The sequence below is a fragment of the Pezoporus wallicus genome, unplaced genomic scaffold (genome assembly GCF_028554395.1).
Source record: "Pezoporus wallicus isolate ANWC-B61680 ecotype Strahan unplaced genomic scaffold, APGP_CSIRO_Pwel_v1 contig_3568, whole genome shotgun sequence".
Lineage (NCBI taxonomy): Eukaryota > Metazoa > Chordata > Aves > Psittaciformes > Psittacidae > Pezoporus > Pezoporus wallicus.
The window spans coordinates 2,093,317-2,108,874 of NW_026637826.1; the positions used below are offsets into that span (position 1 = coordinate 2,093,317).

Here is a 15,558-nt window from a genome sequence, read left to right on the forward strand (position 1 = left end):
TTTCCACTCTCAGCCACCTCAGTCCTTTCTGAATTTGCAGTAGTACCTCTTTGCACTTCTGGAGAATAATATAGCACCCCTCAACTATGTGCAAGTTTTCTTTGCAATTGCTGTGAAGGGAAATGGTAATGCTCTTTTTTTGTAAAAATACTGTGGCCTTTTTTCCTTTTGTAGGTCTCTTTTACACCCCTCCAGGTGCATGTGGTATCTTTTTATTGGTAGATCTTTCCTTGCAGCCTAATTCTTAAGCACTAGGATGGCTAGCATGTCACTGCTTCCTATCTTAGAGCAGCTTGACATCATGCATTTCTGCAGGAAGCCACTGTTTGTCCACTGTGTTAATGACTGCCTGTGTGCTTCCGATTCAATCCTCTTTCTCAATTAAAATGTTCCAAAGCTTTTGGGCTGCATTTTCTTTAGCTTGGTGTCTGCCCAGAACTAGACCTACCTTTGGTTTTTGAGGGGTTGGGATGGGGTTACAAAGTGTGCAAACTGTGTTTGCTTGCCAGGTGTGAAAGGAGAGAAAGTCCTCTCCTTCCACTGTGATGAGTCAAAATTCACATGCTCTCTAGCGTGGATGTGCACCAGAAAGCAGGGAGCAGGCATAGTTTGACATCTCAGTGAAAAAGTGCTTGTCCATGTTTTGCTAAAAAGTAGTTTGCCTTTTAGATCCATTTTGATCCAGTGAAAATTTCATTTGATGTATGTGCAGGGCAATAGTTGTCTTTTAGCAATAGTTGAGCAAAGAATAGGCTGTGTTGGAAATGCCTGCATGGCTAAGTGAACTGTGGGAACTCCTCAAAATAAAATAATGCATGGGATTGAGGTAAAGGCCTGTTGTAAGGAAAAGCTCTGTTCAAAGCAGAAGGTCTCTTTCCTGGTGCTTGAGATGTGTTAGAAATGTTGTTTGAATGATCTTAAGTCCTGGCCTAAACGATTTGGGTTTAGTATTGAGTGTTAGGATGAATGCTGGAGGCTGAACTTTCAGATACCTGCTGCAGTTCCCTTTGGCAGTGACATTTCATCTGCTAGTTCCATGGCAATCACAGCATGGATAGAGTCTAGGTAAAACTCGAGTACTGTGCTGCGTCAGGCCCTTCTTCAAACCTCAGCACTCTGAAGTCTGGTAAAGCTGAACACTAACAGTAATTTCTCATTCATCAGAGTGTCTCCAGAGCTTTTGCTTTTGTCTGACCGTTTTTTTTAGCTGGCCAGAAGCAGGTGAGGGTCAGAACAGCTGCTTCATCTTTTCCCCAAATACTTGCTCTCCTCTGAAGAGGATTATCTGATAATCTAATTTTTCTGCTTCAGTATCTACCCTTAAAATGTCTTGTGTGTTTTGTGCTCAATCACGTATAAGTTGCCTGTAGTCAGTTTAGGGGTTTCTGTGCGTCGTCATCTCTTCCTGAAGTGACAGAATGAAAAGAAGCAAGTTGCCTTTGGAAATGAAACTGGTCTTTCAGTGTATGGAAGTTGTGCTAGAAGCTGCACAAACAGGTTCTGCAGGAAACAAATGTGTGATAGACATTTTAAGTCATACCCTAGAGATAATGAGTAACAATGGCAGGATGCATAACTTAATCTCCTTGATGAACTACTTCTTAGCCTTTGTTTGGCAGAGGACCTTGATTGCTGGTTTAGTGGCAGTTTTCATCTTTCACCAACTGCAAGAAAACTTCTAGCCCTTCGTTCACTGTTATTAAGATTTGCCTGTGTATGCTGCATTCATTATTCTTTGTTGTTCCTCATTGCGTCAGTCAGATACAACGTTCAGAGTGAACAAATCAGCTACTTGCATGCTCCCAAAGCACCTTGAGTGGGCATTCAGTAGATCTCCTTTTTTTTGTTTGCTTGGGTTTTTGTTGTTTTTTTTTTTTTCTTCTTCCCATCACCCTTTGCCCTTCCCTTAATATCAAATTGTCCTCTGGTCAGATTCCCCTGCAGTAGATCTTTTGTTCTTGCAGTCACAGTGGGAAACTTGGTTGAGATAATGACCAGATTCATCGTACAAAGGACACACATGACCTCCAGTGAGCAGCACAATGTGAGTTAGACATCTTCAGAAAAACAAAAGGAATAATAGCTCAAAGGGGACCAGATGGGGAAACTGACAGAAAAAGGCAGAGAAAAGTATTTTTGGTTTATCAAACTGCTGCTTGTTATGTTCCAAACACTAAGGACCTCTCTACACTAGAGAAGCTTCCCAAATGCTTCCCAACTTTGCCACCACTTTTCAGCTGCATCAGTAGTAAAATCTACGGGGAGCACGAGAATAAAGGGGCCACCAGCTGGCACTGCTGTCTGCTATTTGCATCTTACTTTAGGGCACATCTGGTAGACCTGGTGCATAAAATCCCTTCAGCAGCTGGTAGCGGATCTGTATGAGAGCTGCTGGCCTTGGCTGCAACTGGTTTAGCTGAGCCAGTGGTGTCAAAAGAGGAAACGTTTTGCCTTGTTTTCCAAGTGCGGACCGAGCCTAGTGCTGGACTGCTGCTTCATGTTGGTAACACTGGTGTTATTATCAAATTTGTTCTTTGACTTTAAAAATTTTGATTTTATTATTTATTTATATGAATTATTTATATTTTTTTTAGAAAGAGATAAAACTTTGTGGAATATTTTTGATGAAAGGTTCTCTAAAAGTCTTAGCTGCAGCCACATGAAACCAAATCATATGCTGTATAAAACAAAAAGATTCATCTGTTCTACTTTATATTTGACTAAACTATGCCAGTGTTTGACTAGTCCTTTTTAATGAACAGATAATATTTTGAAATTCTGGGTTACAAAACAGAACTGAAAATCTAAAATACTTTTACAGAGCGGGCAGCTAAAGTTGCTGAGCAGCAGGAGAGAGAGCGAGCAGCACAGCAGCAGAATTCCTCCCCCCGGGCAGGCACTCCTGTCGGGGCTCTTATGGGGGTGGTGCCGCCACCAACACCAATGGGAATGCTCAATCAGCAGTTGACACCCGTTGCAGGTAAAACGTAGGAGCTATGACCATTTTTTCCTCATCCACTATATCAACCCCCTTCATAACTCTGAACACTCTCTTGGGTCACTTTGTTCTTACGGAAGAAAAGGCTCAACCTCTTCAGTCTTTCTTCATAATGAATATACATAACGGCAGAGGTAGCCTGGTAGTCCCATGTTACTTGTTCCAGTAGTGAGTAGCCTGTTGGAAACGAAGGGGAAAAGGGCCCTCCTTGTGCAGTTGTCCTGTTCTGTTTGTGGGCAGTCGTGTTTATTCACTCCACTTTGCAGAGTTCATGTTTAGCCCTTGTAACGTGGCAGAAGGGGAGTGAGCTGAATACTTCTCTAGTGCATGCAGCATCGGTGGAAGTGGTAAAGTAGGAGGCAAATTATTATTTTTGGGTTTACTGTCAGAAAGGTGAGAGGCAAACAGAATCCAGGTCTGGTTTTAAATCCAAGCAAAGGCTTTACAGCATTGCTGATCAGACAGCAGTAAGCAGAGCAGACTAGGATCTAGAACCATTGCAGAAACAAATACAGAATGCCGCCATTGCTGGTTTAATCAGCTGATTTTTCAGGTTAGAACAGAGCTTGGAGAACTCTTCCACGAGGTCCCTGCTGCTCGGTGTTGCACTCATTACTCTTCGTTATCTGACTTAAGTTCATAGGGGGTATACTTGGAGTAACTATTTCCAGGTTCAGATCTGAAGACAGTGTACTCCACTGGAGATTCGTGTATGAGAATCAGCCATACATCGGTGAGAAAATGAATTGGCTCTGACCAGATAGGCTCAAAGAAGACCTAGTAGGTTTTCTTTTCCCCCATTTTTAATTAAAATAATTAATTACTTCAGTGAAGGTCAAAATAGTGCCAAGTAGGTAAAAATGAGCATTTGGAGGGGGTTTTGTTTTGAGTTTGGGGTTTTATTTTTAACTTTCCCTTAAGGCATTCCAATTATTCCATATATTCTTTTGTCATTTTTCTTTCCCATCTAACAGGCTGTGGCTGTATTTAGAGCTGACAGCCTGAAGCGTTTTTCATCACGGTCTCTAAATCCCTTTTCAGTAAACAGGCTGCATGGATGTTTAAACTGAAGGCACATTCCTTATTTGGTTCATGGTCTCCAGATGACAAAGCATTTGTTTACGCTGCCTTGCACTTTTCTTTTGTGTTTTTTTTCACTTTGTTCTTGCTAGTTTTCCTCTGAACTGTTTGCAGTTGGTGTGTGGGTTTGTGTGTTTGCACGTCTGTGCATATATTAAGGAAAAGGGGGAAAAAAAGGTTCTCTAGTGCTGATCTCTTTTGTGAGTAACCTACCTCAATCTAGAATATGTCAAAATGTCATCCTCTTGTGGTTGTGTTTCCCTGGTTTGGTTCTTGGCTTTTTGGCATTGAGTCACTTTTCCTATTTTTGGAGGTAGGTGCTGATGGGCAATAATACTATAAACACTTCCTGAAAGCTTTTCAAAAGATGTGTCCTGCAGACTACAGATGCTAACTTACTTCCTGTGGCAGGCTCCTCAAAAGCAAGCCTGTAATTAAGATCATCATCTTATGCAGGTGGTTAAACATTCAAGTCTCTTCACTTCAACATTGAGAAATACTTCCTTAAAGCAGGTGATCAAGTGGATCTTTTTAAACTCTTTCTATTTTTGTGTCTCATTTGAAAAACAGTGTATTTCATCTTTTGGTTTCCACAAGACTTACTTGAAAGTATCTTGTTCTGTTGAGACCTCTTTCACATCCTTCTCCATCATTTGATCGCTTGTCTTGAATTCAGAGAACTTCTCCATCACAGTCGTTCATGGAACTTCTTTATGGCCCACAAGTCCAAGAGATCTGGATGCCTTCCGAGATGCTTTTTTCTTGATGTGCAGTGCTCTAGTTTCTTTTAAATCTAGGCATTCAAAAGTTTGTTTCATCTTACACTGTTGTAGTAAAAACTGGGAGAACGTAAATCAGAGCTGTGGGAGCTGGACATAGTTTGCTCATGTTTACTATTGTAAAATCAAAGTGGTAACTTACACTTGGGGTATGAAAGTGGCTGCTCCTACAATCTTGTGATGAGCTACAAGAACAGATTTCTCATGGAGATTTGATGACAGTTTTATTAATGCAGCTAGTTGTTGAGTATTTCACTTGGAAATGTAGAAATAAGCTTTCATGATTGATAAATATGGGTTTGTTTCATTGGGCTTTGTTTTGGTTTGTTCGTTTTAAAGCTTCAGAAGAATATGTAAATGCATTGAAGATGTGATTGCAGCTCGGGCTGCACTGAAAGTACCAGGCAGTAGCTACATCCCTTTTTGTTGGTTTTCTTCTTTTACTTTTTCCATTAGAAATACGAATTTCATGGTGTTAATAAAGAGGCACAAATGAAATAGGTACCAAAGACCTTCGTAATAAGTGTCAGTCTAGGTGTCCTGTGGGGAAGGAAGGTTTGAGGGAGATCGGTTCTTTATTTTCTTGTTGTTTGCTCCATGTGAAGCTTTGGAATGTCAGGTTTCTCACCTTTGTAACTCTTCCTGGGGAAGGGACAAATTAAGCTTGTTTTTGTGGAGCTGCTTGATATATTTCAGTCCTAGGCTTGTGACAGCTTTGTTTTCAGTCAGAGCTCATGTGAGGTTTTAGCCAGTCTTATTCCAGAAACCCCTGTTCTGAAAGGTTCTTGTATGTGTTACTCGGAATGTGGCAAACACTCAGGCAGTTCCTTGGCACAGACTGTAGAAGCCCCAGCAGTTTTGCATTTCTAAACTTACCTCATCTCTCTCGACCTGCTTCTGTCCGCTGTCATCTTTTCATTGTCTTTCCAACCCCTTTGCTTGGTTACCTGACAACACATCCATTTAAATCAAAAAGCCTAGAAAACAAGCATAGTACGAGCAAGGTATGTTCCAGGACCTAATAAAAATAGTGCAGCTAGATTGTGTAGGTTCACCTGATGGATAGCAGCAAACCTGAGCTGAAACCAGAATAATGCAGAAAAGTGAATTTATAGCAGCAGCACAATACTGTCTTCCTCATAGCACTGATTTTCCTAGAAAGACACCTTGAAGAGATCGACAGGGAAATTCTGTGAGGGGCTGCAGGTGCTCCTTACAAGTCCTTGTACTTAGGTCTAGTGCTGTGAGTGTAAGTTACTGCAGCCCAGCACATCCAGTGCTGTCTGGTTTCAAATCTGAGTTACTTTCTCAGTTCATACTGAAGATGGTTTAATTAAAATCACCCGTCACTGCCATTAGTTTTAAGTATGCGAATGCTGCAGGGCTTTTGTGTGTTCATTTTGCATATGCACTGCAGAAAAACGTGTGGGATTTTACTTTTATTCTAGTTGGGTCTGGTCTCTGAGCTAGCCCGCATAGCAGGGCTGTGCGTGAAGCCTGTGTGGGTAGTGTTGCGTTTGTAATCTGTATGCAGATGCAGAGCTTTAAGCTGTATTAAAATCGCTTGCGTTAGTAACATTTAATTGTGGCCGAACGTATTCCTTGTGTTAACATACCTGAATATTCAGCATTTGTTGCCCCGTAAGAAGCATACAGATTCACTAAATACTAATTCATCCGAAGTATAGTGCTCCATATTTACAAAGTTTTTTGTTAATTTTTAATTTGTGTTCATTTTTGCACGATACTAATTGTGGTATCGTCTTGCTGTACTAAAGGTGCTTTTTCTTTTTTTTTGTGGGTAGCGCATGTCTTACTGTGTAGATCATATTGCATGTTATTGATGCATGTTTGAAATTTGTTGTGTCCTTCAAGGCATGATAAGTGGCTATCCACCGGTGCTGCCACCTTTGCAGGGCCCAGTTGATGGCATTGTTAGCATGGGCAGCATGCAGCCACTTCACCCAGGGGTGCCCCCACCCCATCAACTTCCGCCAGGTATGCCAGGCATCCCAGGCATCCCACCACCCGGTAAGAATGTCATCCTCATTCACTCCTTATTTCATTTTCATGTACTTGCTGTTTAACCAGTTGTTACAGATATTGTCTGCAGCTTATTTTGGTCACAGCTTTTGTTTCTGAACATTGCAGGTTTGTTTAACTGCAGCGCACACCACGCACTGCTGAATGTATGAGGTATATGTAGAATGGTGTCAGAACAGCATGTCCAGTAAACCAGCAGGGAAGGGTTACTGGAGAAACATAACGCTGCTCCAGCCAGAAAACCTGACAATAGTGCTTGAGTTTATCAGAGAGCTGAAAAGCTGAAACCAGCCTGTTCATACCCTTGAACAATGAACAGCATCCTTCCTCTCCTCCTGTTTTTATTTAAAGTGGGCTTACAAATCAAATTTATTGCTCTCATTCCTTACTGAACTCTTTTTCAATATGTTGATGTTTATTAGTAGTCAGACTGCACTTAAGTGAACCTGGTCGTGTAAGACCCCTTGGCTTCTGGGACACTGATGTGTTATTATGAACCAGTGTTCAGATGAAACCTTGTTGCTAGAACAGTAAGTGGAAACTTTTGGGAATAGGGTAAATTCGGTACACTACTGTGGCCAAATTTTGAATTAATTTTTGAGAGCATATCTGTTACACATTTCCTATTTTATTGCCACACGTTTGATGAAAAGTGAGGCTGAATGAAAACTAAACATTTTCTCCAGCGTTAATGCCATTAACATGTACCCATTATGGGGCAGAAAATGTTCATTTGCCATCTGATCCTGTTTTCTTTCAGTTTTTATCTCTGATAACTCATGTACCTGTTCAGAAGTTGTGCATCCCATATGTTCAAATTCTAACTGAATTTGTTCAGCAGTTAAACGAGCTGTGGGCAAAAGTGGTCTCGTTTGCCTACCCCAACCCCACTTACAACTGTGTTTGTCAGAAGCTCTGTTAAGACTTTTTTTATGTCAATTGCTTTAGGTTGGGTTGTTTTTTGGTGGCGTGCTTGGTTTTCACATCACCCATCAGTACGAGACGGGCAGCTTCGCTGGTGTGTAAGATTCACCATAGTGCCAGCAGAAGAGCTGTGTGTCTGTGAGCCTGTCTCCAGCTCACCGAGGCAGTGACGCTTAGCACGCATCAGCCAATACAAACGTTTGGGAGATGGATCCAGGACAATGCATTTCTTTGTAGAGTTTTTCTCACTGGAGAAGTGGGCTGTATGTGTGGTGTTTAAACTTGAGAGGATATGGGTTAGGGAAAAAATAATGCTTGGGAATGGAAGACCACACGTGAAGTGGTGCTAAATAGGGCAGGGTGGGCCAAGGGTGAAGCCATACTCTAACACTGGAAAGGTGAGGGTGCCCTCTACCAAACCTCTTTGCTTTGTACCAAAGAAATTCCGTGCCATATTCCACAATTCGTATTATCAATGTTTTTCCCAACTTGTGACTTGCTCTTTATACAGATGCATTTAAAATGGGGCCTGTGATCAAACGGAAAATGCATTCGAAATACACTTTAGTGTGCAAAATGCAGTGGCACGTATTTTGACCACTGGTAGAGAAACCTGCATGCAAATTAAACCCCAGGAAGAGCGCAGTTAGTTTGAAGCTTTTCCAGTGAATGGATATGAGAAGTGGCATAAACAGAAAGAAAAGCAGTAGCACTCATAACTTTCCTTTTTTTCAGACCAAAGCATATCCTGTATGTATCATATCAGGAACTGCACGACTCTCATTTAGGTTTTACATCTTTGAATGTAAGACTGACATGGGTGTTTTCTGCTGCACTGCGTGCAATAGGGGAAAGCCTCGATATGTTTGAGAAAAACTAACAAGTTTTGTGGTTTTAAGTTTATTTCAAATGTTCATCAGTCTCATATATAAGACCGTTTAAGCTTAACCTGCAAATAGTGTTTTATATTACTGAGATCTAACAGAATTTATGCAGTGGCTTGGATTTCCTCCTGCTGTGAATGTTTTTTTATAAAACCACAGGGAAATGTTAAATGTTGCTAAAGCAAATAAGCATTTCCTTTCTCAAAGGATTCCAGGAAGATCCTGTCAAGCCAGAAGCCTATATTATAAATGAAAAGATTTAGTCAGGCAATCACTAAGTAATGTGAAAGGAACCTGAAAACCAAAAATTATTCACTTTGGATTTCTTAAATGAATTCAACAGGCCATGTATTTGCTAGTTGTCATATTAGCTTTGTTTTCTTTTCTTCTTCATTCAGAAATTCCTAAAGTGTTTTAGGTTTTTTTCATTGGGGGAGAGGGGATGTTTGAATGTCATACATCTGCTTAAGATAACTGTGAGCAATGATATCAACGTATAAATTCTGACTGTAGAAGACCAAAGAGGTATTTGTCACTGCTCTGAAATAAGACTAATTATTTTATATTTTGGAATATAGGTGTTATAGGCCAAAATGTGTCCCCCATGGTAGGCACTCCAGCACCCGGAGCAAGTCCTTTTGGACAGCCGGTGAGTCATTTCTGCATTATTTATGTGGCTCTAAGGTTCTGAATTTAGCATTTGAACAAAATCCCAGTCAAAACACATAGGGATGCACATAGCCTTTCCCAGGGAGGACATAACCAAAATGTACACTGATGTATTTAAATTCAGTTAATATCTTAACACTCAGAGTGTCAGTCTGTATTTGTTGATTGAATTATCAGACTAATTGGGTTCTGTCCAGTGGGATAACTTCTACAGCATAAGCAAGATAACAGTTTGGTTTTGTTTTCCTTCTACTCAACTAAGACAAGTCATTTAAACACACTGTTAAACTGCTAGTGATTTAGATTTTTGCATGCTTTGGTGATGCAGAGAGGGTGCTGTCCACCTTTTCAGCTGTTGATGAGTGGGTCAAAACTTTTGTTTACTCCCATATTTCACAAACTGACAAAGCAAATGTTCATTGGCAGCTCAGTATTTGTGAGCTTGGGTAGCAGTGATGATCAAATGTTCCTTCTTAGTGAATAATACAGATGAAGTGTTCAGCACATTTCCAATTTTATTGGCTAAATTTTTGCATCATTAAGAGAAACAGAATTTTAGGTGGAGGGTGTAAAGAAACCCAGAACTTGAGTGAGAAAGTAGTAAAGTGTATATGTCATCATACTGAGTTACTAAGAGGTTAATTGCTACTTAACGACAGTGGTGGGAACTCCTCTGGGTGACTGAGTTTATTTGGTTTTTGCCTGGCAGCAGTTAGCATCTATCCTGCAGAAGTGTCCCAGTTTGAACTCGATGAAACAGAATGCATTTAGAAATAAAGCCTGCACTTCACAGGCCACACAGTTTCTGATCAAATTAGAGAAAGCCTGAAATGCAAAGGAGGCAAAGGGAGCGATTAAAGTTAATAGGAGAGGGGAGTAAATGGTGATAATAATCAAGAGCATGTTTACATAGGTTAGAAATACGAACAATGTGGTCTGTTAAATATGAATATGGTTTGTGTGCACTTCCTTCCTCTCTGTGCATGTCAGTGACCCCAGCAGATAGCCCTGGCTGAAGTGGGTGTCTTCCAGGAAAATTTTCTTACACCTTTGCTCGTAACCTGTTCTAAAGCTCCATTGCATGAGGATGACCCGATGCACAGATGTGAAATGCAGTTTCCCCAGATGTGATCTCCCCATTGCTTTGTCATTGCAGATAGGAATCCTTGGCCCGCCAGGACAGCAGGCCCCCCCTCCGTACCCCGGCCAGAGCCCAGCGAGTCAGCCCGTTATGCAGCAGCCCACAACTCCCATGTTCGTCTCCCCTCCACCAAAGACACAAAGGCTTCTTCACTCTGAAGCCTATCTGAAATACATTGAGGGGCTTAGTGCTGAATCAAATAGTATCAGCAAGTGGGACCAGACCCTTGCAGGTAAGGCTCTTGATACAGGGTGGGATGTTTCCAGACAGAACACACTTCACAACCATTAATATTTTTTTTGCTTCTGTTGAAAATGCTAAGTAAATCTGCTGCTTACTTAAAACCCACACGTTTTTAAAGCCAAGTCAATAGACTGGGAGTATATCAGCAGGCTAATTCCATCGACGTTGTATAAATCTAAGAATCAATTGTATGGGTTTACATACTAGAGGTGAAAGTTACACTGTAGAATTATACTCACCTTTTGATAGAAAAATTGTGGGGCATATCAAGGCCAGTAGGTAACTGGACCATTTCTTGACCTTCCAGCACGAAGACGAGATGTCCACTTATCGAAAGAACAAGAGAGCCGGCTCCCTTCACACTGGTTGAAAAGTAAAGGGGCTCATACCACAATGGCTGATGCATTGTGGCGTCTGCGAGACTTGATGCTCCGAGACACCCTCAATATCCGTCAGGCATACAACATAGAAAATGTTTAGTTGCTTAATTGCTTCTTTCTTTGATACCGGCATATAAGGAGTTTTGTGGAACAATAGCTGTTTTAGTTACTGGGTGGGAAGAGGTAACCAACAATAATTTGTATTGCATTTTACTGTACATTGCAAGACCATTTTTATATAAGGACACTTTTAATAAGCATATTTCACTTTTTGTTATATTAAGTTGACTTTATCAAATACACAAATTTTTTGCATATGTTTCCTTTGTTTGAAAGGCGATTTCATAATTGGTTAAGTGTAGTCAAGGATTCATCTTTCTTATACTTTATTGCTGAGACTCTGATGCCATTGTTTTTATATAAAAGAAGAAAAAAGAAAACAAAGTATTTACAGATTGATACAGTGGAATGTGAAATTAGTCATAGTTTACATCTTAGAAGAATATGTGTACATGTGCTTGTGTGTGCTAGCCACTTCCAGCAGAAATCGCTTGGATGTGAACAGGGAGGATCTCTTAGAAGAAGCTAAAGGTAAGATGCGCATTAGTGTTAGGTAAAATGACATTTCAGGTCAATACTGAGGCAGCTGAGTGGGTCACAGCAATCGTGGAAGTGCTAGTGTGAACGGGACAAGGGTGTCTTGACTGCTAATGTTGTCCAATCCTGTCCGGTGTTTGTGTAGCCAAGGCCATTGCGATCCTAAATCAGTAACAGAATACATGTGCTGGCATGTGTGTGAAATGTGTCATCTGCCGTGACCTGCTTTGGAGTTCTGTGATGTCCCTCACACAGAGCATTGGGAAGGGGAAGATTCCTCCCTAAGCAATCCCGTCTGTGTGGGGGAGAGGCTTGCACCAGTCCAGGTCTTGGAAGGTAAGTTAGAGGAGAAATGGAGTTGTTTTCTTAGTGAAATAATGTGATGTTTATAAATTCACACATATTCTGTTAATGATTGGGCATTGTAGGACATTTTTGTATGCTTTCTTTAAGTGTATTGATTCACCTTAATGAAAGTTTTGCAATGCAAATTTTGAAAGAAATTTGATGCTGAAATTAACTTTAAAGTAAAATACTACTGTACGGTATGTGTCGATTCAGCATACTGGGTACCCTGGAGAAAGAGTACTTGTATTGCAGTCTTCAGGGGGTTGGGGTTGGGTTTCTCTCTTTTTTTTAGTCAGGTAGGCATAGACTCTTCTTGCCAAATTTCAAGGTTGTGGCTACCTTGCTAAAGACTTAACCTGTCCTCATAACTAACCAACCTTAGTTGTTACTTGTTACTTGAAGTTACTACGAAGTTACTCGTTTAAAGGTAAATCCTTTCATGTATTTAATTTTAGGAAAAGAATTAATACTTTTGGATTGCATTAAGTAAGTGGGAAAGCTGTATTAATTTGAAAGCAAATTGTTGGCAGGAGTGTGGTCACTGCAGCTCAGTCCAAAAGAACTGATTGACTGATACACTTCATCTTACTGCTAGAGGTGTTCATCGTGTGGAAATGGGTTTGAAGTCTATAGTACAGAGCATTTTCGTTTCAGTGTATTTGGCAGAAGGTTAAATGTTTTTCTTCAAATACTGGATATCCTGGGGTTTGTTCTGCTGATGTAATTAATACTGATGAGGGAAATGACGTCAAGTGTAAACTGTTACTTAATTTTACTGGATAATTCCTCTCCTATGGCACTCCTCCAGTCATTGCACAAAAACCCCCATGTAATTACAAATAGGCACTTAAGGACAGTTTAGGTCAGATGTGCAATGGATGTGAAGAAAATGGAGCTAAGCAACATGCTACAATTACAATTTTGGACTCTACAAGTAGCACACCTGTGGTACAGAAATTCTTTACTGGCCTTTGTAAATGATCAATTTTATTAAATAAAGTAGAATCTGAGTAGTCTTAGACCACCCCCATATATATATATATATATATATATATATATATATATATATATATAGTATCATCTTAAATATGTTTCAATTACCATAGACTTTGTAATTTTTTTAGCCACAAAGATGGGACATTGAAGCAAATCAGGCAGCAAATCCTAGTTTTTGAGGTTTTGGAACTGTCCTGGATTGTACTAATAGACCACCAGATTCTGCTGCTTCTCAGCATTAATGAAAATCACACCAAAGAACCTGGGATGGATTTTAGTTAAGTTATTGTTTTATTTATTTTCTTTTGAGGACTGGATGGGACTCCCTTTGGAGCCTGTATAACTCAGATGTTTAATTTATCTGAAGGTCAGTGATGAGCAGACTTGTGGCACCGTCTCTCTCCTGCCCGGGCAGCTGAAGCCCTGCATTCACTGCTCTTTTTGGCCCAGGTGCAAGAGATTGGGAGTGCAAACAAAACTTGGGTCCTCCCGCAAGGCAGTGCAGAGCGCTACCACTAAGCCACTGGGCTGGCCCGAATCGATTATTTGAAGCTTTGTTTATTTATTTCCAAATCATATCTCTGCGGATTGGAGGCATTTCAGTCAGTTGCATTAAAGTTTGGGCTGTAACGGCTGCAGTCTAGGATTCAAAACCAGCAAAAGAAACTTTTCTGACTCTGGTTTAAAAACGACGTATCTGTCTCGTTCTCTCTTCATGGGTGTTTGAAGCCCTCATTTGTTTTCCACTGCCCTTCATTGTACTGGCGTAAACAAGACTTTCATCTCAAATTAAAAGTATGTATGGGACATGGCTGGCTTCTGGGAGAGCGGAAAATAGATCAATCTAGGACCGGTACTTTCCTAAACCAGTTGGAAATGACTAATAATTATTTGTTCTCTTCCTCAGCCCTTCCCCTCCATGAGAAAATTGACTGTTTGTGTACAAATTCAAAACATTGATGTTGGTGGCTTTTATTTTTTTTCTTCAGAGTATGTTTTTGGACCTGGTTAATCCATGCTTGGCTTTTCATTCGATCTTGTACTCCTGCAGGTGAAGCTGCTAACCAGGTTGATAACATGTATGTACTATCACTTTGTTTACCTGAGTCTTTTTCATTCGAATAAAAATAGTTTGCAAAGTGTTTTGGATTAACCAGGTTTGAGCGTCCCATCAAGACTTGTGTTAGGATTTGATTTCAAGTAATTCTGGCTGTTGCTGATCCAGATTTTATCAAAGTCCTTGATACGTGCTTGTGTGTGGGTAAAGAATCCTTTTTATATTGTCCTGTGTATTGCAAGATGTGCCTGGTAGGGGATAAGAACAGCGATGCTGAAAGATATGGTTGAAAACCGAGACATAAGGAGCATGAATAGTAAACCTTGAGAAATACGTGACGCATTGGGAACAAGCTAAGTGGAGATGATATGATTCAGTCAGTGCCAGGTGCCTCCATATTAATTGTTTTGAAAATAAACAGTAAGCCTTAATTTCATACTGGAAGTCAGCCTGGCTCGGGACTGTCTTTTGTGTAGCTGTGTAATAAACTGGAACGGTTAATACGGAAAAAGCATCTTTTGCACAATAAAATCAGAAACCAGGATAGACATTTCCTTTAATAGCAAAAACGTCAAGAAAATTTGACAGCAACTTCTCAAGTGTCAAGATGACTCTGACATAAAATTTACAAAGAGCTATTTAAACCACCAGAACAGATAGCATTACGTTTAATTAACACACATTTATGTCTCTGACCTGGGGGATAAATGCTGCCTCTCATGCTTGATACCTGTATTGGCTTGACTGCTTTACAGTACCTCCACCTCTCTACAACTGGATGTTGCAGTTGCAGAGAGGAGATTAATTCTAATAATCTTCCACATCTTGTTTGCTCAGTCTGGGACACTGAAGATCACCCATAGGTGTGCATAGCCCCATCTGGGCTGCAAATGCACTAAATTGGAGCAGTGTTTTAAATGGCTGGGCACTCTGAATATCAACTAAGAAATGGGATCTGATCGTTGATATATGTGAAATTTTCTGATTAATGAAGCTCATACTCATTTTGCTTACTGCACTTTCCAGCAAGTCTAATTTGACCGACACACAAAGGAACAAAGTGATGGCTGCTGCAGTGCAGTAGGATCTGGATCCTGGATGAAGACATTCCCAATCTGTCAGGCTTCAGAGACACGGTGGTCCCCTATGACTGGTCCTTCCTGTGCCAAGGGGGGCGTCATAAATCCAGCACAGAAGTCTGGCCATGCAGATTATTATCTGTTAAAGGAGGCAGCAGGAGATGGAGAAGGCACTGAATTACGCAGCAGCACAAGTAAGCCATGTGGCTCAGCTCAGGTTAAGCGAAGCACAATGAAAGGCTTGGACAAAAATGGTGAAGAGTGGCCAGTCCTTCCTGAAGCCTGTGCAACTGTCTCCACAGGGAGTGTCCAAATTCAGTTTCTATTGAATAATTCTGGG

At 40.6% G+C, this 15,558-nt stretch overlaps 1 protein-coding gene across 12 annotated transcripts in view; it reads left to right on the top strand.

Annotated features, from left to right (window-relative positions):
* Positions 1–12,286, top strand: part of PBRM1 (polybromo 1) — a 65,991-nt gene extending 53,705 nt beyond the window's left edge. For 7 of the 12 annotated variants that reach the window (XM_057407763.1, XM_057407764.1, XM_057407761.1 and 4 more), the window contains 5 exons: positions 2,822–2,980; positions 6,733–6,888; positions 9,287–9,357; positions 10,534–10,750; positions 11,069–12,286. In XM_057407763.1, the coding sequence (XP_057263746.1) occupies positions 2,822–2,980; positions 6,733–6,888; positions 9,287–9,357; positions 10,534–10,750; positions 11,069–11,241 (776 nt within the window). In that variant the 3' untranslated portion in view covers positions 11,242–12,286. The remainder of the gene's footprint in view (positions 1–2,821; positions 2,981–6,732; positions 6,889–9,286; positions 9,358–10,533; positions 10,751–11,068) is intronic. The other 5 variants (XM_057407773.1, XM_057407770.1, XM_057407774.1 and 2 more) reach the window with 2 other exon arrangements.
* Positions 12,287–15,558: the final 3,272 nt, after the last annotated feature.